Here is a 25,710-nt window from a genome sequence, read left to right as displayed (position 1 = left end):
TGTGTGAGTGGATCTGGTATAGATATAGTACACAAGAGCAGTGGCTGAGAAAGTGGAGAGAGGGCGAGCAAGTAAATCTGCTCTGTGGCTTCCCCAGCATCAGGTTTAAACGTGCGCAGAGTGTGCAGCGTTTTCCGAGGGATTTCCATGCTGTCACAAAAGACCCCTGTGAGACCAGCTTATTTACCCTGCAGTAAAACCCGAGAGGGAGTAAACCGTGCAGTAAAAGTAGAAAAAGGGGCACAGTGGAGTTAGATTTAGGGTTGCCTCCGCCTCTCTGTTCTGTGTGTGCCATCAGGGAAAACCCAATCTGCTGCCCTTGTTCCGTTATTTGAGTTGAATTATGTTGTGTTTGGAGTCAAGGGGTAAAATGTGTTGTATAACACACAAACAAGCTTCAGAATAGCTTTTAATTAAAGAGAGAGGTATTACATTGTTCTCAGTTATTGGTTACATAGTGGCTGGTACAGTGACAAGATATTAATTTAGCATAAATAAGCAGTTGTGCAATCAGAGGTTATTATATTTCACAATCCTACGCATAAGCACTTGCTTAACTGTACAAGATGCATTTTCACAGATGAATGCAAAATGTGCTTTTCTTTTGTTCTTTCAAGAATAACCATTTTCAAATATATCAACGAGTTTCAAATAGAACGCGAACTTGCACATAACAGAGGGTTAGCTATCGTTGGAAACCAACCAACCAGCGTGGAGTGAAAAGATGTTTCATACACAGTACAGAGGCTGATGGCTCTGCATGGCCATCCACATGGCAAAAGTACAGTACTGCATATGTCTAACCAACATGCTCCAAACAGTTTGGAAAACTGGGTAACCGATCCAGACATTCAGTTTCCCTCCTCCTCAGGAGTATTGCTTTGTTACATTCCACATTTTGATCATGTTCAAGTCATTTTGTCAAACTCCAGGCTGTACTGTAAGAGTCTGCATGCAATAAGAGAGCTGGTGTGTGTTTGTTAGCAGCTACAGGAACAAAGCTCACAAAGCAGTGACATCCAAAGGTTGAGGTTCAAACCAGCAGCTAGAAATCATTTTAGATTTGACTTTGACCGTTGCTTTGTACAATATCTAAAGTGGCAAAATGGAAAGTTTGTAAACCTGGGAATATTTTTTGCATTTTTGGCTGAGTTTGTATTAAAATAGCCAAAGAATACAGAGAAAGGATGCTATCACGTAACAACTTACATGTAATAGCCCAGCAACTAATAATTTAAATTACATCTAAATCATTTTTGTACATTTTACAAAAAAAAGGGAATATTTAGAGTTCAAATTTTAGCAAAATAGTGAATTGAAAATTTATGAATTTTCAAAAATTTGTTATGTGGGGTCATTCTTTATCTGTATTTGGGATGAGCAAGTCGTGATAATGTTTAATAAAATGTTCTTTGTGATAGATATTGTATAAAATGAGCACACAAATTAAAAAGAAAAAAAGATTGGAAGGCAGTGTGCGAACACCACACTGTTTCAGAGTTACAACTTAACAAAAAGGTGAGATGTAATGTTCCTCTGGTTTGAATTAACCAAAGTCCACCTTACAAACAGACCAAAAGCTGCTCGTTCACTCCAACCACTATCAGGTGCTCTCAAATCTGTTTCTTGTCCTCCGTCCCTGACCGCTTCAGACAAGTGGGCTGGGGTCAGTATGGAGCAAGTGATGCGTATCTTTCCAAGGCACTTAATGCTTTTCATTCCCTTAGATGATTAATTAAAGACAATCAATAATGTTCTTTTACTAATACCCTTTTCTGCAGGGTACAAATGCACTTAAATGAAATGATAACACAATCTTGAATCAAATGCTAGTCATCGAGGTTTGAAACAGACACTAACTTTGGTATGATGATCTTACACTTGTGCACTTTGATGACATTACTGCCAAGATGTAAATATTACCGGATTTAAAATAACATGCAACATAAAAATGTAAAGAACATGGAGAAAAAAAATTTAGATTTAAAAAAACACAATGTTTGAGACAGAAGGCAAATCACTAAACCTGAAAAGGCAAAACAACCTCAGTGATCTAAAATAACGTGAGATAATCACAGCACCAAGAACACATACACAGACAAAGTCAGTTGAAATCATTGTAGCAAAGCTGAGAAGTACAGATTGCATATTATAGCCAGCTAAACTAAAGGAAGCCAAAGAAAACTGTATCATCAACGTATCGCTCTGCTGGGCGCGACTGCACGCGGTCGAACATTCACAGCTTGTTTCTTACAGGTACGGTGGAAACATTCTCAAACTACTTTGTGGTCTCTTGGGTCTTCTGGTTGCCACTGGCTGCCGTGAAGCTGTAAAATCCCCTGTAAAACCTCCAACCAGACTTTGTAGCAGAAAAGGTATTGCTCCTGAAATAAGGGGGACAAAGGACACGTCTAATTTTGGTCACCATCTATTCCAAAGCCTGAATTTTAACCCTTCTGCTGGCACTGACCTTGGTTTGAATCATCCCGTGCCGCTGAAGTCTCATCTCTTTCACAATGTTGCTTACATTAATCTAAAGGTAAAAAAAGAAAACTGTTAAGTACAGATGAAAATGCATGCATGTTTTATTTCAAATAACAGTGATTAATGAAGTGGCTGCAACCATGTTAGAGCTGCTGGGTCGCACTTTGGCACAGCGGTGGTTTAAGAATAGCCAGTTATAGTAGGATCTGCCCCTGCTGACCTATGTGAAAAATTTCACAGCAGTCTATCCGATAATTGTTTTTTATTTTTCCGGAATGTGATAGAACTGTGCCAGTTGCATGACTAAAACCACTAAATGCCAGTGAAAACCCATCAAAGTGGATTCCACTCACAGGCAAATCATTCTCGATGAGGCTAAGGATGATGTCAGTACAAATAAGAACTCCTGTACGTCCGATGCCAGCGCTGCAGTGCACAGTGACGGGCCCTTTATGGTGCACCGCCCTCAGGTAGCGGATGAAGCGAACCAGCTGCTCGGAGGAGTGCGGCACGCCGTGGTCAGGCCAGTGTGTGAACTTCAGGTGTCGAACAAAATGTGTTTCGGCAGTCTGGAATGGCAATTCATCAAAAATTTGCACAAAACTTGTATTTATTCATTTTTTTAAAGTAAGTCAGAAAAGAAAGTGCCCCTCTCTCACCTCACTCTCCACCATACGGATGATCTTGATGTGGAAGTATTCCAGGTACTGTTGGTTCTCGAGGTGAAGCTGGTACCTGCCTACATCCAAAGGCACACCCAGCTTCTCTGGCCAGTATTTGTGACATTTAATCCTTCCCCGCTCTACTTCCTGGGTCATCATGGAAACGACATCGGATTTATTTTCCCAGATCATCTGCCAGAAGGTTTGCACAGTAGAAGGTAAAGGGCCCTGACAGGAGATGTAGAAGAACTCTTCATCGCCAACTTGCATGCGGATGTAGCTGGCATTGATATAGTCCTGGTTCTCTCCAACCACAACACGAGTTTTGTCGTCTAAAGGAAGAAAGAGCAAAAATAACACACAAAAATAGTCTCGGTGTGTTTTTGAGCTTGAGCCACAGCCACTCAGTGGTTAATGAAGCCTTGACTTGAGCATTTTTATCACCAGCATCTCGATGTTTTGAAACCAGACGTGATGAGCGAGCGGTGCATCTGACTTAGAAGTCAAAGACAGTGTGAGTTTATGAGGTAGTGATTAATTCTATCACAAATCAGACAGCAAACCTCTGGAATTCATGGTGATAACACAGCTTGTAATATTATTTGTTCCTGATGCTCCTTCATTTATTAAAAATATAAATCCTAGATAATTACAACATCACATACTTGGCAGACTCAGAGAAAATTATAAGTGTGGTACCAGTGAGTTATTGAGAAATAATTTGTTCTGTGTAAATTAAATTGCTTAACTGTTGTACACAAACATCTTCACTCCCTTCTTTTTTAGAGTCAGCTTAAAGTGAGACAATGAAACAATGAAATGCCAGGTCCCTGAGCATCCATTTTTACGAGCTTTAAACCATCAACGAGAAAGACGGAACCCCTAAAAAAGGGAACATAAAAAGTGCAAGGTTTGAATAAATAATAACATTAAATTTTTACACTCAACTTACAGGGTAGGATGTCTCTGTAGCGGTTCTTGTCTCTGTTCTCAGGAGCTTTTCCCACTAGACAGTTGTCAGAAGGCTTCAGATGCTCCAGAGCCTTAAGTATAAACATGGACATAATAACCATAATAACTTAAGATAATGCATTTTATTTATTTTAATAAACACTGATTTTCTACAGCATGGATGTTTGTCTGCCGCTTCACAGTGGAACCCATATTGTAGTAAGTTACATAATAACTTCCTTTTTATGATTCCAGTGTCAGTGTGGGAGACGTAATTGGCACATTTTACAACTAGTTCACACAAACCATGAACTCTTTGACCAGTTCCTGCTGGTCCAGTTGATGCTGGAGAATCTGGATGAGAGCTTTGACTCTGGAGCCTGAGTACTGGCTGGTCTTTGCAGGGGTAATAAGAGCTAGACTGGCCAGTTCCTCCTCTGATACTATGGGAGGGCCTGAGAAAAATATAGATTAAAAGAAGTGGAGAAAAGGGTCATTTTAACCCTTTAATGCAAACATTTATGTATTTTAACTCAGACTTGTCATTACAGTACTACAGAAACAGGCACCTGTTTGGGACGAGGCCATTTCCTGACCTTTGGTGCTGAATACATCGTCGTCATCATCTTCACTGCTCCAGCCGTCTGACTGGGGTTTCCGGATGTCTTTGCAGGAGTGGTCCAAAAGTTTGCTCACAATTTGTTTCCTGGGGGAGTCAGGGGGCAGGGCAGGGGTGAGACCAGACCATTTTTAGTCTTCGGTAGGAGGGGATGAAATCATGCAAGGCTGAGCTTCCTTTCCCTGCGCCTTTTCCACCTAAAATACAGTATAAACAAAAGGCTAAAATATATTTTTACTACTGCTGTACCTTTCTTTTTTTAAGCCTGCATGGAATAGTACTATACACTTCCTAGCGGTTACACTAACTGACATTTTCTTCTAATGGGGATCACAGTTTACAAGCGTCAATGTTTATCCCACAGTCATCTTTTATTTATTGCTCTTTGCTGCCTCCTTATGGATAATGCTGGTACTCCAGCATACAAAGATGCAGGAGGAGGGGGGTTGAAGAAGAGGACACGAAATATGTAGACAATACAAGAGAGTGGTACTACCTGTCAGAAGCTCCATGCAACATGTCAGTGACATTGAGGGATGGGCAGCAAGCTTGATGAGAAGGGGTGCTGTTACAGCTCTCCTGTTCCACAGACAAAAAGCCAGAGGAGGCAACAGAGGGAAGGAGCAAGATGTTAGCAGCAGATGTTAGTAAAGATGTAAAGAAAGGTACGATTTAATTTTAACAGTTAATAATGTTGCAGTTAGTTTATATACAGTACTGTACAAAAGTCTTGGGCTGTCTTTTCTTTTTATTTTACTAGGAAAATGAGAAATAGGTGCAGTCGGGTATTGAAACATGAGCAACCACACATGGAAAATGCTGCATACAAGACAAAAACAGAGTTTGTACAATTGTAATGAGCTTGAAAGTCAATATTTGGTATCACCACTTTTATTCTTTAACACAGCCTGAACTCTCTTAGGCAAGCTTCTTGTATCTTTGGGAATAGTTCTCCAAGCTTCTTGAAGGACATTCGATGCTCTTCTTTGGATGTTGGCTGCCTTTGTTCTGTTCTCTACACTGCTTCAATACTGTTGAGGGTCTGGGCTCATCTGGGCCCATCTATGAATGACAGTGTTTCAATGTATGCGTGTTTTTGGGATAATGGTCATGCTGAAAAAGAAAGCCTTTCCCAATCAGATGCTTTCCAGGCAGCATTAAATGGTAATGTTTCTGGAATTATAAGTCCATCAATTTTGAGAAGACCCCCCCCCCCCCCCAAAGCTTAAATGCAGCCACAATGACAGGACCTTTACCACGTTTTACAGTTGACCATAAACCTCTGCTGTGCTTCTTTCCTGACCTCCTTTGTACACACTGATAAAATTTTGAATCAAAACTTTCAAATTTGCACTCATCATGTCATAAGACCAGTTGCCACTGATTTTCAGTCCACTTCTTGTGTAATTTTCCAAAGCTCTGACTCTTCTCCCTGTTCCCTTTCCTCAAGAATGGGTAAGTGACACTTATTCTTCCTTGAAGACGATTTCTAGGCAAGTTTCAGCAAACAGTAGACAGATCAACTGAGATGTATCTCTCATGTTAACCTTGATTAGGTACCTTTTTAAGGTTCACAGGTCAAGGTTAAATGACTTAACATGCAAAAAACATCCCGCTGAACATGATCAGGTACAGGGACTGGAGCGAAAATGAGTAAAAAAGCAGCCAATGTCCAAAGAAATCTCTGATAGGCCTTCAGAAAGCTGGAGAACGATTGCTAAAGACCACTTTAAGAATTACAAGAAAGTCTGGCTACTTTGAAGCAAAGTTTAAAGAAATGAGAAGTTGCTCAAGACTTTTGCACACTTCTGTATACTTGTTAGTGTCCACATTACCTGTTTACCTGTAGTCTCATCTGTTACAACTGTCAGTAGGTGAGGTGAGGGAGGGGGCGATGTTAGAACAACATCTGCTTCATTAACCACAGGGTCTGACGTTGCCTCTAAAACAGCAAATGTAGACAAAATGTCAACAAATAACAAGATTAAAATAATCACGTTTTTTGTTAATGAAATATTACAAATCTCTCTGAGTCTACAGCTTGTTTTAAACTTCTGCTTTCTACAAATCCTAATAATAAGAAAGGGCCACACTTTATTTTAGAGTACACTAATAAGACATAAGAGGCTGTATTTGTATCAAATTACACAGAGCTAGAAATAATGTTTTTATTAGGCAAATTTTACAAGCCATACCTTCATTAGGCATTATTCAAGATTTTGCATGAGCTTATTTGACACTACAGTTGTGCTTTAATGTGTTGCAAATTACCCTCTAAGAAAGTGTGAGCCTCTAATAATAGGAGTTAACGAGGGATTTGACTTTATGTCTCAATATAGAGTTGTAATGACAGCATAGTAGCTATCATAGCCTGGTATTAGGGGATTGGAAAGTGGCATGATATTTTTAAAAACGTGTGAGAGTAGACTGTCAACAAAGTACCACCTACACGTTGTAAAAGTCTGGACACCATCAAGATTTTAAGGGATGACTGAACATGTGATCCACTATGCTTTAGATTTCTTCTAATGACCAACGAATGATCCAGTAGTAAGGTGAAAGTCAGAGACAATTTGTAAGTATATCTTACGGCACTAAATCTGGTTTTCAAAGCGATCTTAATGTATATGTAAGTCACTATAAACATACTATTTCTAATTCTAGTTAATGCTAATTAGACACAAAATATGGATTTTTACATCTTTTACCATAAAATTTAGCGCAGCTTAGGAAATGTATTTGTCAGAGAGCATACCAGGGGGGCGGTCCACTGGCCTGTTCAGCATGAGGTCAGGTGAAGAGCAATTATCAGGGTTGGACACAAGAGCAGGCTGCTCAGCTAAAATAGCTTCAGTTTGAGCTGACATGTTGGGCGGTGTAGGTGACTCGGAGTAGGTCAGGGGCAGGACGTCTCTGCAGATGGTGAGCTGCACAGTCCCTTCAGCTTTGCGCAGGATTTCCACCACCTTACTGTGGCTCAGTCCAGACACAATCACACCATTCACCTAGCATGGGCACAAAGAAAATCAAAGCCTCCCCCCGACTATGGAGGTAAAAAAAAATTATTTGCACTACATACGTTGTGTTGTTACCTCTAACAGAATATCTCCCACTCTCAGGCGACCGTCCTGCTCAGCTACTCCACCTGAGCAAATTTCTCTCACCCTGAGCATGCTGCCATTTGTTCCCCCGACCAATGCAAAACCGAGACCTCCTCCTTCTGGTTTAGTGAACTCCACTTGCATGATGCAATTCTAAGAAGACAAGAATTGAGAAATAAGGAAACAGATTCTCTTATCAGTTTTATAGCTGTGTATTTACAAGGCCAGATTGTATTCTACATTAATAAATTGCCACTGTGTCGCGTACATAAATGAAGAGTAAAGAATGCTTGTCAAACACACAGATAGAGAATACATTAGCAGATTGATACTCAGCAGACTCATGTTACAGTGTCCCCTTAGACGGACAATTGTTTAAGCAAAGCAGAAGGTGTATAGGAGAAAAGACCAGGCTAGTGGACAGAAAATACATTTGTTAGTAAACTTACATCCTGTTCTTGGCTGAGAGAGAGACATCTGAATTGTCCAGCAGTCTGATACACAGCTTCAGCTGAAAAAAAGCCCATTCAGACAAAAAAAAGAGTTAACATGTATATTATTATGCTTTTAGAAAACATCAAGCAAGTTTAACAAAGGGAACTCCTGGAGTTTGGCTCTAAACCAGCAACTTTCCTTCTCTACCGATTTGCATCCATGCCTCTGCATCAAAATAAATTTCAAAACAAGACACTTGGAGAAAAAACAGCAACACACACCAACCTCCCACCTCTTCGGACATTTTGAAAGAGAAGTGTTGAGCGGTGTATTTCTTCTATGACAGCAAAACAAAGCTGATCTTTTCAGACTGACCCTCTCCACTTCATACACCGTCACCAGGCAACTGAGATACCTGCCCTATAGACCACTGGCTGTATGGTTCTGACTCTGTGTGCATGTGTGTGCGACGCCTTTGGCCTTGCAGTCCAATACGCCAGTGGAGGGCTAGAGGCTCGCTAATTATTAATCCTGCTGTGAGAGCCCAGGATCTGTCTGTCAGCATTCAGATCACACACATGTAAACGCACACACAGCTGCAAAGAGAGCTATCTGTCAGCACCAAGCTCATGCTTCAACCTGACAATGGGACAGCCGTCAAAGGGATGAATGGTAACTAGTTACTGTGCTGAAGATGAAAAGAGTTTGGAAGAAGCAAAAAGAGAAATAAATGAATGCGAGAAAGAAAAAAACTCACCATCTTCAGTAAGAGAGTCTTTCTCTGGGGATACTGGCTCTTCAAAACGAGCAAAGGACTTCCTGTCCTTTTTCCAGTCAAACAGACCTGTCGAAGAAAACAAAGAGATCAAACACTAAAAAATACCTTTGCATTACACACAAGTAATTGTTTTGCTTCCCAGAATTTTAAGGTTTTCTGGTAATGATTGAACCTAAATTATCATTGTTGAGCGCAAACATATTTGGTTTCTAAGTAATGCATCATTGCATATACCGCATAGAAACCAAACTATCCTGTTTAGCTGTCCTTGGAGTCCCGATCAAGTGAAGCCATGCCATAAATTCTTTGGAAGCACTTACCGTTCCACTTACCCCTGGGGGTCACTGGCTGCTCTTCTCTGTAACAGACACAAGAACAGACTCATTCAAAGAAAGAAAGGCAAACACTAAAAACATTATCTCTCGAACCATTGATACCTGATGACTTTTAGTTTCACTTTACGTGGAGCGATCTCACAAGCTTTGACTGCATCCTCTAGTGTCATTCCCAGCGTGCACCTTCCACAGATGTACAGGATCTTGTCATTGGGTTGGACACTACCCTCCTCGCTGGCAGGGGAACCTGGCACCACCTCCAGACAGTAGATGCCCTGCCATTTACTACCAATGCCACCTGTCAGCTTTATTCCTGGAAAGGGCATGCACAGAGATTAATTCAAATAATATATGACTGATGTGCTTCTATGCCGTAAGTCGAAGTTTATATAAAGTCCCACCCAGCTGTCCTGAAGGTGTCTTGTGTAGGACAATATCAGGCAGGCTGTCACAAGAGGGTGGAGCCACCAGGTTGCTCACTGCTCTCCCTATTGTCATACTCAGTCTCCTTGGAGATGACCTGAGAATAGTCATGGCAACGTCATCTGCCACACTGGTAACATCATGGCCATTTACCTGGTAAAAGATGACAGACAAAGAACAGTTGTCATATCAACAGGACACGCTTAATGATTACTTTAAATGTGCAGGCGCAAGTTTTGGTGCATACTGTGACGAGCCTGTCTCCTGCCCTGAGTCGTCCATCTGCCTTGGCTGGATTGTCCAATATTTCCTGTATGTAGTAGCAGTTGTCTAGTTTGCTTCGAGTGATGGTGAACCCAAAGCTTCCACTTCTGGACTTAGTCAGAACCACTGACAGCTCAAATTCTTTAACCAATCCCTGTGAGAATAGAAATTAGAAGGTCATGATTTTAAGAAAAAAACAAGAAATTTTTAAATTTGATGGCAGTGGCAAAAGTTTGTGTGGGGGATATAAAAAGCTTCAAAAGTCAGTGGTCCTAAAAAGAAACACCTGGAGGAACATTTGACACTAATAAGGTTCATTAGCACCAGGTCAGTAACATGTATATAAAGAGTATATAAAGATAATCTTAGAGATGCAGAGGTTCAGAGAATGTGTGGCGACGCTTTTTATATTTTAATGTTTTTTGGAGATTTTTATCACAATTTCATCTGATAATGAGTAGGTGGCACTCACAGGGATCTTTTTCTTTGGAAGAAGAATCATATGATCCATGCCTTTTAGGTTGGTCAGATGCTGCCAACACCAGCCCTTTGATTTTAACATAGAGGGGAGACCCTGGGTTAACTTAGTCAGTTGATAAACAGCGTGATGTAACTGCTTATCCTGATTGCCAATGTTAGTGAATCCAGAATGGAAAGATACCCAGGGTATGTCAAACTGTCTTCATAGTATAGGGCAGAGTAGCACTGCATTAAAAACAGGGCTGACTGTCATTCCTGTTTTTAATGCAGCCTGCTCCATAGGCTCAGGAACGCTTCCAGAAATCATCCTCTGTGAATCCAGAATGTAAGTTCAAGCTTACATATATGAACATGATACAGAAACACCACCATCTCCTCTGGGTGTCCTATGAGGGACCATACAGCTTGTTATCGGCACTGAGTTCAAAAGCCCGCATCTCCGTTGGTTTGGGGTTACATTAGTGCCTATGGAACTGGCACCTTGCATATCTGGAAAGGCACCATCAATGCTGAAAGGTATATACAGATTTTAGAGCAACATACGATCCCATCCAGAACACCTCTTTATTAGGGAAGACCCTGCATATTTCAGCAAGACGATGCTAAACACCATACTGCAGCTATTATAACAGTAGAAGAACCGAGGCGCTGAACCGGCCTGACCTTTCACCAGTTGAAAAAATGAACAACATAAGACATAAAAATACAAAATAAGGCTCTGGACTGTTGAGCAGCTAGCTATTAGACAAGAATGGGAAAACATTAATCTCCCAAAAGTCCAGTGATGGTTCTCTTCAAAAAACTTAATGGAAAACTAGAAGGAAAACTAATATTGATGAAAACACAGCAAAATTTAAGCAGTGGCATAAAAATAGAACATCATCGACTTGCCTTTCTTCGACTCTCTTCCTCTTCCTCATCATATTCGTCATCATCGTAATCTTTGTATTCCTTTTCTTTCTTTTCTGGTTCTTCTCTAAATTGGATCGGAGCAGCCGGTGGCAGCAGTGTGGGGGGCAGCACTGGGGGAGGTGGACTAGGACAGGGAGCCACAGAGATAATCTGAGCTGTGATAGGGGTCAGTGGTGGAGGTTGAGGTGGGGGCACCATGGGGCGGCTGATCTTGGACATGGCTTTGTAGTGACTTGGAAGAAGCCCCTGCTGGATTGGGTGGTGCTTGGTTTTTGGGGGCTGTGTTGTGAGTGGCTGGGATGGATGTGCCAGGGAACAAGTGGTGGGGGTGTCAGATAAGAGGTTGAGGGCCAAGGTGGTGGGGTTGGGGTGTGGATACTGCAAGCTACTTGATGTTTGAGAGCTAAAGTTGGCTGTTTGGGTGCTAGCAGTGGGAAGCATGTGAGGAGGCTCCAGTGTGGAGCTGATGGTCAGGTACTCTTCATCTGCCATGATAGTGAGTCCATTTCCCATGAGGCAATAGGTGACACTTCCATCTGCCTCCTCTCTGACTCCACTGCCGATTAAAAAAAAAACATTTATTTTGTGGTCTACTTAAAATTAAGCCAAATGTTCATGTTCATCCTAACAATAAAACTCTGTCCTGATAAAAGACATCTGCACGAGTTTTGAAAATAACCACACAACATGCACATCAACACATGACAGCTGGCATCTGAACCATTACCTGGTATACACAGAGTTGGAGCCAGTCTTAGGACAGACATCAATAAGCATCACAGTAGAGCTTGAGGTTGTTGCGTCCTCCTCCTCCACATCTTTGCTCTTCTTTTCTGCTTCTGCTTCCTTTTGTTGCTCGAGCTTCCCAGCAGCTAGTTGGGCCTCTGTTGGAGCAGGTGGAGACCCAGAGCCAGGCGAGGTAGGTGAGGCAGGTGATGCTGGCGAGACTGGTGAAGGAGGAGATGTAGGTGATGTTGGTGAAGGAGGTGAGCGAGGGGAAGATGGTGGAGTCTGTTGTGTCTGCACTTCTGCCTTGAGATCCTCCTGACTCTCTGGGAGTTGTGAAGCTGCAGGAAGTTCTGAGTTTTTCTCTGTTTTGCTGGTCGGCTCCTCCTCCTGGTTGGAGGGCTTTTTGAGGAGCTCGCTGTAGTCCTCCCCCAACCTGATGTCCAGAGACCGCGATCGAGCATCACGGAGGGATGTGAGAGTCTGTAGAGTCAGACAGAAAGTACAATGGTTTGTCTAAAAATGTCTACCTTGGGACTGAATTTACAGTGATTCATGAGTATATTAGCTCACCAGCGAGTTATTATCTCCATCATTCAGTGCTCCTGGTCCAGGTCGGCAGATCAGCAGATGAACCTCAGAAGGAGCACCACGTAGCAAAAGCAAAACCCTCTGAGACAAACAGAAAAGAAACTTTGAATTGGTTAAAACATGAGACAGACTTAAAATGTGCACAGCTATCTGACCAACATATGTGTAAAAGCCACTCTGCTAATACCATTGTACCTTCTTGGCAGTACAGAGAAGATTAAATGACACAAGCACAATGACACAAACTGCTTTCTATTTCAAGTGGTACAAGATTAAAGGATTAGTGAAACAATGAAGTGAATGAGATTTGAGAGAGAACAAGGTCACTTGTGTTACTTATACACTCGGCAGTCCATTCATGATTATCCATTGTGCTTCCACAGGTTTACACAGTTTTAAGGCTACATTGGCTATTTTGCAAACAGGTTTATTTTGCTTTTTAGCTTCTTATGGTCCAATTGTCCACACACATTCTTGTCCTCTTATAAATATAAGAAATAAAAAACAAACTAAACAAAAAATACACTATCTGATATAAACATATAAATTCTACCTGATAGGGAAGATTCTTGAGAGGCTCTTTGTTGACAGTCAGAATGATGTCTCCTTCCCGCAGCAGGCCACTTTCCTGCGCTGGCTGACCTGGAAACAGACGTTTGATGCGGACCACGCTGCCGCGGTCTGGTCCTGAGTGCAGCTGGGAGATATAAAAGCTGAAGCCGAGGCCAGACAAGCTCTTCCTCAGCACCACCTCACGTGTGTTTTCTAGGAACGAGATGAAAGGAAACACTTGAGCATTAACATGTGAATTATGATCTTTAGCAATGTGCTAAGAACATTTTTCAATTCAGTGTCACAAATGCATGTATATTTCTTTTCTGTTATTATTATTTGGTAATACATTTTTCCCCATTTATTTGACTTTTTTTCCTACTATTACCAGTAAAGAAGGGAAGGCTACGTGCCAGCGAACAGGAAGCTTTAAGGTTTCAGTGGATGCAATCCCAAGGGACTGAGGCGGCATCAGCCCTAGATGACTCTGACAGCAACCACAATGTAGCTGTCAGATGAGTCACAGTCACCTCTGGGCCATGTGTGCATGAGTGTGTGTCCCTGACACTGTCTATCTTTTCTTTTTTATTACGAGGGTAAATGCCCCTTCGTCTCCCCTCTCACCATCGGTTACAAAGCTGTAGTCCTTGGCTCGACCACTCAAGGTCGTTTCCATGGAGACTTCAGTCCTGAGGGGCTGTGTGTGTGATGCACTGTGGACCAAGGTAGGGCAGGGCGAGTCAGGTCTAGGCTCCAGAATTACTGTGGGCTCCCTCTCGAGCAGCAGGCCCACCACCTATAGGGAGCAGATGACGCACATACTCCGCCTTAATATGCTTGATAAATTTAATTGAACAAATAGTGTCACAGCCGGAACAGAGAATAATGTGTAGCAGCACTGGTTCCTGCCATTTTTTCACTGTGAATAACGCTTCCTTAAAAAAGGTTAAGGTGGAAAGGTCTAAAGAGTCAGGTCAAGTCCTTGTAATAGTGAATTCAATAGTTTGGACTTTAGTGCTTTTGTCATTATGTTAAGTTTTATGGTTTTATATATTTAAGTTAATTTAACTAAAACAGACTCATTAGGGAAGGATTATCATCATGGATCACGAAAACATGGATTTAAAGAGATGAAGAAAAACGTAACCTCTGTGAAGGGCAGTCACTTAGCACTGATATTAATGTAATCATATCAGCAAACGAGAACATTTGTGTGTGTGATTGTGTTTCATTGCATGAGCAAGTGTTCATGCCCGTGTATGTATACCTCCCCAGTCCTCTTCAGGAACTCGACAGCTTGATGGTGAGTCACGCCCCTCAGGTTGGACCTGTCAACCTCCAGCAGTCTGTCACCTGTCATACGCACAAACACAAACCTCATCATCATTAGCAGCATCAGAACCAAAACTGTTTGTGATGTGTGTGTGTGTGTATATGTGTGATGACATATCACCAAACTTTAAAGTCTCTCCTGCTCACTGAGGCACGAAACAAGTCCCAGCACAGAGGTTTACAAAATGTAAATAACAGCAACAGCAAATGTTTTATAATATAATTTCTCAAATACATTTTTATGCTCTTTGGGGTTTAGACTTTTATTATCTTACTGTTCAATACACAATCACTATGGAAGCTTAAGAACTTTTGTGTCAGATTCATACTTTATAATGCTGCGATGATGATGATGATGTTAGCGGGACTGTTATTATGGATATACTTACAATGTAACAACTGATAAACTTAGAATTTATCCAGAATTTAGAAGTTTGATACGGATCCTGCACATTTTAATCATTTATTTTTTTAGAACCCTTTACCTTTTTCAACACCTGATCATATCTTCTACTTCCAAATTAAAAGATTACCAATTTGAATGCGACCATCCTGCTCAGCAGCACCTCCAGGCACCAGACTCTTGATGTAAATGCCTCCATCATGCACATTAGTGTTAATTCCTCCCTTTGGCAAGACAGAAAAAAAAGGAAATTCATTTGGCTGACAGTAAAGCAGTGATCTTACAAAGTTTATATGATTCATATCAATTCAAATTCAATTAGTCAAGATAAAGAATTTTACATCATATCAAGAACATATTGTATTTTTACAGCTTCTTTATCCAAAATGATTTTTCTTCAAAAATGATTCCGTAAAGAAACCAAACTCTACTTTCTTTTACAACTAGAGAAAATGAGGAAAGCACTCTTCATTAAAACATTTCACTCACAGCAACACTGATGCCAAGGCTTCCACTGCTTTTCTTCAGCTCCACTACAAACCGCTCGCCTGTTTTAAGGCTCAAGATGGAGGGCGACCGAGAGTAAACGTCCTGAAAAAGACGCAGAACGGAGGATTAATGTTAGATTACAAGAAATGATTTCATGAAAAATTACATACAGTAACATGAAAATGTATTGTAATGTTTAGAGGTTATTTCTGCAAGTAAAACGTGAAAATTAAAAAAAATTTTGATTTAGAGTGTTCGTACTTACTTACTACTTACTTGATAGTTTTGCAAAATGTGGCAGTTATTCAAAACAATTCTGTAAATGTAATAATTTAACATCTGTACTGAACTGAAAATAAATAGATCGTTAAAGTGTTCCTAAAAAAGAAAGGAATGAATGAGGGCATATCTTTGGGACACTTCTGAATCCTGTGAATGACGTCATCTCTTAGTTTTATCCAATTAATGTGAGCACTTGATCTGTTTATCAGTTGGCATTGGACTCTAATATCAGCTTTGACAGCACTGCTTCTTTTAAAAACAGTAAAGTCAATCGTCTCTAACCGCTGTCTTCTGAGCACTGGTTCTAACCTGGGCATCGTGTATTCGCACCACAGGAATGTGAAGCTTCCTGTTGTGTTTTGGAGTTGCCATGCTGGACAATGTGATGACCTCCTCGAGTTCCTCCACTCCGGGACGGTACTCTGTGCTACTCAGGGTAGTCTGTGACCCAAAGTTCCTCTCCAACGCTAATCCAAGAGTACTCTGACTCAAAGAACTTTGTCTGTCCTTCAGTGACTCTGAGAGGAAAACAACCAGGTGGCATTAAAACCATGAAATAACTACTACTCTGCACAGTATGATCTGATAATAATTTATAAATATTTGAAGGATGGACGGAGAAAGCAGTGGGCCGATCTTACGCTTAGGCTGGGACACAATGAGCTCCACCTCATCGGGGCTGCTCTGTAAGATGGCAGCAGCATCACTGAATGTCACTCCTTCCAAACTAGTCTTATTTAGTGAGATGAGACGTCCACCTGGAAAAATCAGCAAATCACCTTCAAGTCCTTATGACAGGTCACGTCCAATCTAATTGCGTATCTTGCTCTAGATATTTTATTATACATTTTCATCCCGTATCTATATTTTTAATCTGCATCGTTTGAGCTTTGCACCTGGTTTAATTCGTCCATCTTTCTCTGCAGGGCCATCAGGCACAATGGAAGCAATGAAGATCCCAAGGTCAAGTTTGCCTGTATTGTCCTCTCCCACTATCACAAAGCCTGAAACAGGAGCAGAGAATATGAAGACTTTTACTAAAGAATCACTTGTTGTTGCTGTTGTTGTTATGCCAGGAATTTTATCTCTCTCAGCTAAATCTGTGCTAATAAACTCACCAAAGCCCAGTTTGGGATCTTTCTTCAGGGTCACGCAGACTATCTCTCTCTCTGGTGGGGTCCGGGTTGGTGTATCAACTGCAAAACGTATGTTTTTAATATGATAAACAGGCAGCAGTAAACTATTTATATACTTTGTTTGCCTCGTTATTGTGCACTGGGTCACAGGGGCAGGTCAAATGTATGGTGTGGGTTTAGGTCATAAACAGACCAAAACATTAAGACTTGTACGCACTTTAGAAATGTTCAAATCAACAAATCTGGAATTAGATCTAAACACATGAAGAAAACATGTGGACTCCACATAGGAGAGCCCCTACTGAAAAGAAGAAGAACTATTGTTGTGAGGGGACAGTGTCAGCCACACAACCAGACTGTCACTGTAATTTAACTCTGTGACCATCAAATTTCAAAACCTAATATGACTTAGAGGCTACCAAACAGATGTCAGGTGCTCCATGCTGATTTAGTGTGTTACTCAAAGACTTGTTGTATTTCTATTTTATTTGTCAGCTCACCTCGAATGGAGAATGAGGCATCAGAGTCCTGCTTCTGTAGTGACATACTAGACATCATCCTGGGAAGAAGCTCTGGCGTACTACAACATATGTTCACGGTAACATTTAGCTAAATCCACCTATATTTTTGCGATAATAACATGAAACTCGTAATCATTATTAAGGGCTACCTCCAACACTGTCGCTCTTTTACATCCCTGAGGTCTCCCGTTTCGGGCAGATCCTTGTTCAGCTCTCTACTCATCTCTCTCCTCATCTCTCTCTGTTGGCGGAGCCGAGCCTCCAATTTGGCAGTCAGGTCGTCACAGGACTTGGACAGGGAGTCTGGTTGACCGGGCGCCAATCCTACATGGTTCAACATGCCCTCTGAGCAGGATATCCGCCTTAAGTTCAGGTTACGACCCCTGTAGGCGGATATGTACTTTTCCATGTTTTCATCTGGAGAAACAAAGTAGAATCAGGTGCTGCTTGCTCTTTGTTATGCTTGGTTAAAACCTTTTTTTTAATATTAGCACTGCTAAACCCTGAAACAATATTTTTTGCTCACAGTACTCATTTCTTTCTCCATTTAGGAATAAATATGATCAGTTTTTCCTACCAATCCCATCTCCAGGAGAAATGAGAAAACAATCAATCAATCTAAGACAAGTTATCCTATCCAGTGAGAGAAGAAAAAACAAACACATTTTAAAGTCTTAATTGGGATCAGGCTGGACAAAGAAGAGCTCTTAGTCTGATTTCTCTTTTTTTTTGTGCAGTTTAAATTTTAAACAATCAAAATATTCCCACCTGGGATTAAGGTGTGGTTTAGCTGTCGTGACGTCATCTCGCTGTGAAACTTGTGCTGTGCTGAGCAAAGGTTCAGGAGGTATTGTGCTATTTTTGAGCTTTCCGTTACAAAACCATGCTTTTTCCCACTGGGGCCACCACACTCTATAATCAGTTTACGCCGCTGAAAGACATAAATCATTATTTAGTTCCTCTGAGCTTCATAGCAATACTACCTCTGCAAAGTAATGTCTTACACAGCTTAGCAAAGTCTGACTGAAAGGCCATATTTTTTTACCCCAGTGGATATGGAGTCAGTTTCCCTCCAGAGGAAGCGTCTGGTAACAGTCCGGACGTGGTTCTTCATCTCGTACACGATGATTCCTTTGGCACAGACTCCCAAGACCAACTCTCCAACCACCGACCTTTTCTCTCGCCCCACACGGTGGAACATAACTCCATACTCTGGTAGCTGCTGTGCAATCTGATGTGCACATGGTTTTCAGATTTTGTGGGACTCAAAATCTGGGAGTTTAGCTCTTGATCCTAACTCTCATATATACATGTATTTATAAACTAAGCAGGACAGTAAAACTGTCAAATTAAAAAAAAATAGTAGTAGTAATAAAAAAGTTCACCGAGACTTATGACTATAGCATACATACAGTAACTAAAGGACAATATAAGCTACTTTTTAAACGAGTCTGCGTACATGTGTGGGAATAAATGCATTATTAGTGTGGTTACCTTTAGGTACTCCATTTCTGCCTCTTCTGGCAGCATCTGTGCATGACTTGCATGTAGTCTTGGCAACTCTTCCTTGACGCTGGGCAGGGCAAGCTTCTCAAGCATCCTCTTGGACACATAGTGCTCTGGTTGGTAATAGTTCTTGCCATATAACTAAAAAAGAGACACAAAAAGGATGAGGATACACACTGACAGATAATGCTGCTCCTTAAAGACATGCTGCAAACATGATTGTTATGTCCTCTGTACCTCTGACATGTAATCACCAAACTCAGCCTGCAGCGCAAGAGCAGCCAGGAATAAGCCTGTCTCCTCATTACAGTAAAGCCTGTCCTCCAAGATATCCTTACGCAGCTGTAAGTAGTACTGGTGACGAGTCAGTTTGTGCCTAGGAAGGAGGAACAAAAAAAGAAGAAAAAAGGCAACAGTGGGTTTAACTAAATACATTTCTGAAAATGAGCTTCCTGCATATAAGTTAATCGTGAAACTGCTGCAGCACTTACAGAATGAAGGAGATATCATCAACAAAAAATTTGACTCGAAGAAACACCAAAAAGGATGATATCTGCCCTTTTTTCCAACTGTCAGGGGCAACTTTGGAGATTTTTGTTTCATGTTCCAAAAAGAAATATTCATCATCTGCAGAATGCCAAAGAAAAGCTTCTTTAGCCACATTTGTCTGAAGTGACTAAAACATCCAGTTGCGGAAAGACAGATTCAAAGTCATTTCAGTTTTTTCTGGAAAGGTATTCAGATAAATTACATATTCAAATATTTTTTTTACTGTCAATCCTTTCTCACAACCAGTGCACTCAAGATAGATCAGGTCCTATTTATTATGGGCTCTTACCATCTAGGAAGGCAAGACCAAAGTAAAAGTGTTCCACCAAGTTTGCGTGCGCGACCACCATGTCAAACACATCTCTTGCTCTGGACTTAATATCACAGCGAACCACCACGTACTGTCCATTAGGCATCACAACAGTCACTTCTCTCTGAGACGAACATGAACGGCCCTTTCTGGACTGTGGCGTGTACACACAAACACACAGACACACACGTACATGTACATACATATACAAATACTATACATGCAATTATGCAAATAGACACAGTTCAGCATGCGAGAAAGGAAAAGCTAAAAGAATAGGAGCAAACAGAAGTGTAAACCGAAATTGCTTATGGGCAAGTGAGCCGAGATTATTCATTTACCACAATAGATCCTGGAAGCTCAAGAACAATTTGTTGCTCATCTGGCATTCTGACGAACTCGGGACCCAATGCCTGGAAAATAAAATTAATTAAACAAAAAAAATAATATGTATATATTATTAGCTGGAATACATCTGACAGGTTGTCATTCCTCACTAAATGATCAACTGTATACAGAGATTTTAGTTCACCTGCACTGACCACTCTACAGTTCACTGTCATTCTAATACAGCTACATGCACACAGATCCACAGCATGCACTTTTACTCCGTGCCCTGCAAAAACATTTCACTTGACTTATGTCACTGATACATTCAAGTTAGTTTCTGAGCTTACCTTAGATTTTCTCTGGCTCAGACTAAGCGAGGAGTCGCTGAATGTGATGGAAGGACTGTGAGATCTGCCTGATGTCTTCGGAGAGATGTCGTGATGGGGACTCCTACCGAGCCAACTGCAGTTGCTGTCCCTGTGACGAACCCCACGAGGGATTCTGAGGGGAGAGAGGTGGGTGGGGAAGGACAGATTGTGTAATAGTTGTGCAGGCGAGTTGGAAAAGTCAAACAGCGAGAAAATGTCAGATCCCCTCAAAGTCAGTACAGACAATAAGGACGGGGGAAATGAGGAGCGGAAAGATTTATCTGTGCTGACATGAATGCACAGATAGCATCCTTCTACACTCTTGGTGATTTAGTGATGGTGTGTATATATGCATGCATATATACATGCCTTTCTAAAGAAGATTGGTACAACGATGTGGGAGAGCTTCTCGGTCTTTGTCTCCATGGTCTTTGAGGTAAACTCCCTATAAAACATATTAAAAATGTTGTTGTTTTTTAAATAGCACACATATATATGTTCTGACTGTAAAATGCATTAAACAAAAATAAATACAAAACATAAAAGCATGCATAATTCAGGGATTACATCCAGACACTAAAGTGATGCATTTTGACATGAAACAAACTTCTTTGAAAGACATCCTGTGACTTCTGTTCAGGATTTGGTTTCAGCCAAACGAAACGCATACCTGACTTTGAGTCAGAGTCCGTTGAATATCTTCTACCTTCAGCACTTCCTTCGCTGAAGTCTGAAAATGGCCCTCTCTTTCCTGTCATCCAGGTAAGAAATGAAAGATGACAGCAATGTTTAATCTGGTTCTTTCTCTCTGCTGCCCTGAGACACTAAGATGTTTGGACAGACCTGCAGGAGGTTTTAGCTTGGAGCATCTCGCTCAGTATCTGATTACTGGCTCTCGCAGGATCCTAATCCTGGGCTTGCTTTAGGTTAAGATTTTAATCCTGTTGTCCGGTGTTCAGTCTTGAGTCAAACCAACAGTGACTGCAGCTACGTCCAGGAAATATGTAGATGACACCTCTTAAAGGTCAAATTTATTTAGGACGCATTAGGATTATTTAGAAATTAAATGAAATGACTCAGCTTTTTATGTGTGTGTGTTGTATGGACCTAGTTTAAATCAAACATTTATCTAAACTGTATCACGCTCACCATGAAGTCTTTCTCTGATCATCAGACTTCTGCCACTCAGAGGGACATTGCTGTCTGGCAGAGATGTCTGGTCCATCTGGAGGAAAAAGAACCCCTGCTATTCACAGACACTTTCATTTTTTTTTCATTAGTGCACAGTATGGCATTAATTTCACACACAGAATAGGCTGATGAGAACATAAAATATCATCAGACATGACCTTAGTGTAGAAAGTCTTTTTTTTCCGACTCACTGATTCATGAAAAACCTCCTCCACCAGCTGCCTGATGACTTTGGCGGGGGGCAGCAGGATGGAGGCTTTGAGCTGGGATTCGCAGGCTTCCAGGATGGAGTTGAGGTTTACCCGGCGGTGAGACAGGTCCTCACACATGCTGAGGAGGAGGCTGTTTAGATGGTCACTCAACTGAACCGGCTGAAAGTGAGAATTTAAATAATAATTACAACAGCTGAGTTGTGATGGTTAATGAGAAAATAACTGATGATTTTATATAAGGGGCTACTACCTGATTTTGAGGTAGGTGAAAATCAACTGACCAGTAGAGAGTCATACCCAGTGAATACACCAGCATCTATGCAACAGATAAAACCAGGTTTACTTTTGCATTCCTTCATAATGTGTTATAATAGTGACAATACTTATATATGAATGAGAGTGAAGTTTTTCCAGTAAGAAGCAAGTAAGAGTAAGAACAAGATAGATACAGTAGATCAACGTGAGCTGGTTTGCACAGAGAATCTTTAAAACAATAAAAATAAATCTATTTCAAGCATGATTGATTAAATCGATTTTCTTTCTTCAGCCACTAGATGGCGCACTTATACCTTATTCGACCTTCAGCTCCAGACATCCTAAGATTTTCCACTCAATGAAAGAGACACATCAGTTTATGTCTGGATTGATTCTTAACGTCGCGAAGTCACTGCAGAGTTTAAAGTTGCTAATAAGCTGTAAAGCTACAGGCTCTAGTACTCTGCACTATTTGAGAAATCTGCCTTCCACTTTCACGTGAGATACGGGTACGAAAACACGCGCACTGACCCTCTCTGTGGCAGGTTTGGTTGAGCTGGCACGGCCCTGCAGCATCTCCGGAGCGGCGAATGTGGAAACCTCATCTGATAGGCCACAGTTCTTAAATGCTAAGGTACCAGTGGCTGACAGCAGCAAGGAGGTGGGGCTTATGATACTGCACATATTGTTTTGACCTGAAAAAAAAGGAAACATTTATGTACTATCGGCTTTACTGTAGTTTTACACTAAACTCCCACTGAGGGAAGCAAGAATGCACGATATGTTTAAATGGTTTCATAGATTTTCCACTGGCGCAACATGATAGTATGGTCGTGGCGTTATAAGGCATGATGTATGTGAGGCTAAAATAACAGGGAGTGAGGTGGGGAGGGTCCTAAATGCTTTACCCTTATAAGAGACATCCACTAAAGACTCTGCAGTGCCCAGCAGCAAGGACCAGACCTCCTCCTCCAGCAGAGGTCCCCCTCGTGCCTCCAGTACTTCAGCTAATGTAACAAACGTGCTGCTCATTCTGCACACACTCCACGTATGCACCTGAGGGGGAATGCACACGGAGAACATATGCATAATACACACCGTTACATATGCAAATTACGACTCATTAGAGGCATTTTTGATAGTAATATTCTAAAGAGAGGGTTAATTTTCCTCGCTTTACATGCAAATCAGGTATGTACAAGAGGCTGTATGTGAAAGTAAGACATGCACACATGACACTTAGTTGTTATTCTTTATGCCAGACTTGTTATATATTTCCCTCAATATTTTTGACTTTAGAGGGAGAGCTGTAAGAGATTCTGGGACATTTCATAAACACAAAAATCCTTTTCACTGATTCAGATTACTTTAGTGCTTTGGTCTTACTGCCTGTCACTTTCTCTGTCACTCCCATCTACTAATTGGCTTTTCTCTGACCTGGGGGCAGTCCTGAGGAAGCTTTCATTCTTGCACCAAAGCAAGTGTGTCATTATCCCAAGTTAGTTTGTTACATACTATGCAGTTACCACATCTATATACAGCACTTTGAGTGCTGCATATAGATGTATTTTTCTTACTTTGAGCATTATGGTGGTTGTTGAGCAGTTTACTATTTTATATAGATGAACATCCAGTTGGACTGGACCTAAACTTGCCATTGTTTGGGACGACTGTGATAAAAACAAGTAATGACACTTATGGGTGGTCTCAAATGGATAAACAGTCTTACATGCTTTCTATGAAAACATGAGGAATAACACTGTGAGTAAAACAGGCATATTGATTTTCCCAAAGCTAAAGGTTAAACTGAGTTTTCTCAGTGGCCAATGGCAGAATCTGGTTGTTATTGGTGAATGATTAAGTCCAGTATAACCTGATCACCCTGCCTCTTATTCTACCAGATCGATTGGTTTTATTGTGACTCTAAGTTAGTCTAAATCTTTCAAAGCAGTAATATAATAGGCTTGTTTCTACAGATACAAACCAACCTAATTACTTTAGACCTGATTAAATTTCCCTCTTAAACTGAACTTATCCTTGGCTTACAAGATTAAATTTGGTAGCAAAAAGCAAATACTCTAATCAAATTGTAAGGCTGTGAGGTTTAAAATCTAAAATGATACAACTGTAAAATTACATCGATGAGATCATAGAATCATCCTGCTGCAGATTACAGAAGGATGCTTTGAATGAACCTTAAAAGTATGAAATTTGTCTGTACCCCCACCGATCTAGTCTTCAGTAAAAGTTCAGCAACTGTGCTTCTGTAGAGCTATTGGAGTAACTTTTGTAAAGAGGCACACTGCTACTGGAGCCTGAAGAAAAACCTGGTTATTGGATGGTAGTTATAGCAACAATAGTTTTATGTGTTACTAAATTTGTGAGGAAACTGTAAGGGAATCATGCTGTACATACAACAACATGGATCTGCTGATGGTCTATGTCAAGTATGTGAACTCACCATCAACATCAAACTTTCAGTTTCTATTAGAACATCTATATTCCCGTGCAGACAATGATAATTACATTATAATTGTAGAACATATAGACATTCATTTAAATTCATTATAATTGGAGCGTGCAAACACAGTGTTTTGTCCTTCATACATTATGTTTGGACTAAGATACGGAACATACTATGATTTAATGAACCACTAGATGACTAGCCTTCCTACACTGTTAGTAAAACATTCTTACTTAATCATGAAGCAGACAGACACTTGATGTAGATTCACATCCAAATGCTGTGATATATTCTGGGGAATTTAGGACATCATGCTTCTTCAAGGATCTAGGTCTCATGCAACCTTCTTTCTGGCTACAAGGTGAGAATAAACCCTACCTTCCAGTAATGTGAATCGAAAATATGATACAGTGGGCGTAAAACTATCATGGTGAGTGATTGTTTGTTGTGATTACAGCATAAGCAGTCTATAACATACAACCATTTTCACCCAGACCATTTTTGTCCTTACAGGCCTCAACATCACAGCTACACATTTTATAGTTCGTTCTCTTTACAGTCTTGTGGCTGTATCTCTGGGGTTTGTGCCTAAAGCAGATTAGCTATCTTCTCAAATCTGCAATCAATAAAATGTAATTAAAATATGAAGACACCAGTATCACACATGTGGCAAACAGCAGTGTAAAATGAATTGATAAAGAGCGTTACCTGGTACCATATGTAACCTGTGTCAGCGGTCTGATCCTTAGTATTATCTTCAATACTCCCAGGGATTCAAAGTAATCCTCGTGATCATCGCATTGTTGTTTTGATGTCCTCGCTTTGAAGGCTGCTCGGTTCTGGCAGGCAATTCATCAATGACATTAACTATACATGGTGCCCCATTCATTTGCACTATTACCACACTCACCACGCTGAAGATCTGAAACTTTTTACTGTAATTGGCGCTATTCTTGGCGTCTCGTCTTTAAACACTTGATTGGATTAGCCCCGCGGTTTGACAACGACGGGTCAGAGCCACCAATAGCCGGTGGGGTGAGATCAGCTAC

General features: G+C 40.9%; 1 protein-coding gene across 3 annotated transcripts; it reads right to left on the bottom strand.

Annotated features, from left to right (window-relative positions):
- Positions 1–396: 396 nt before the first annotated feature.
- Positions 397–25,705, bottom strand: ptpn20 (protein tyrosine phosphatase non-receptor type 20). 3 transcript variants are annotated; one of them, XM_040001808.1, is made up of 47 exons: positions 25,370–25,705; positions 23,106–23,253; positions 22,729–22,892; positions 22,193–22,258; positions 21,922–22,101; positions 21,689–21,764; positions 21,210–21,290; positions 20,909–20,984; positions 20,519–20,672; positions 20,183–20,254; positions 19,821–19,995; positions 19,474–19,609; positions 19,220–19,358; positions 18,971–19,123; positions 18,522–18,707; positions 18,245–18,407; positions 17,626–17,893; positions 17,456–17,535; positions 16,938–17,015; positions 16,716–16,823; positions 16,461–16,577; positions 16,129–16,337; positions 15,538–15,639; positions 15,179–15,272; positions 14,581–14,666; positions 13,938–14,109; positions 13,315–13,526; positions 12,744–12,842; positions 12,172–12,653; positions 11,424–12,000; positions 10,036–10,206; positions 9,767–9,941; positions 9,468–9,678; positions 9,351–9,388; positions 9,010–9,096; positions 8,267–8,328; positions 7,809–7,970; positions 7,472–7,721; positions 6,552–6,658; positions 5,213–5,295; positions 4,667–4,803; positions 4,404–4,552; positions 4,099–4,189; positions 3,144–3,478; positions 2,838–3,053; positions 2,471–2,533; positions 397–2,384 (listed from the first exon to the last, which is right to left on the bottom strand). In XM_040001808.1, the coding sequence occupies exons 2-47, from the start codon at positions 23,227–23,229 to the stop codon at positions 2,274–2,276; spliced, it is 7,077 nt and encodes a 2,358-aa protein (XP_039857742.1). In that variant the 5' UTR covers positions 23,230–23,253; positions 25,370–25,705; the 3' UTR covers positions 397–2,273. The 3 variants fall into 3 exon arrangements, with proteins under 3 accessions (XP_039857742.1, XP_039857744.1, XP_039857745.1); XM_040001810.1 differs by having other exon boundaries at positions 4,694–4,803; XM_040001811.1 differs by lacking the exons at positions 19,474–19,609; positions 19,821–19,995; positions 20,909–20,984; ... (5 more) ...; positions 23,106–23,253; positions 25,370–25,705 and having other exon boundaries at positions 20,519–20,636.
- Between the last annotated feature and the right edge of the window lie 5 nt (positions 25,706–25,710).

Source organism: Simochromis diagramma, unplaced genomic scaffold, assembly GCF_900408965.1.
Source record: "Simochromis diagramma unplaced genomic scaffold, fSimDia1.1 OVJJ01000421.1, whole genome shotgun sequence".
Taxonomy (NCBI): domain Eukaryota; kingdom Metazoa; phylum Chordata; class Actinopteri; order Cichliformes; family Cichlidae; genus Simochromis; species Simochromis diagramma.
Note: the sequence above shows the minus strand (reverse complement) of the source record. Positions and strands in the feature narration are given on the sequence as shown.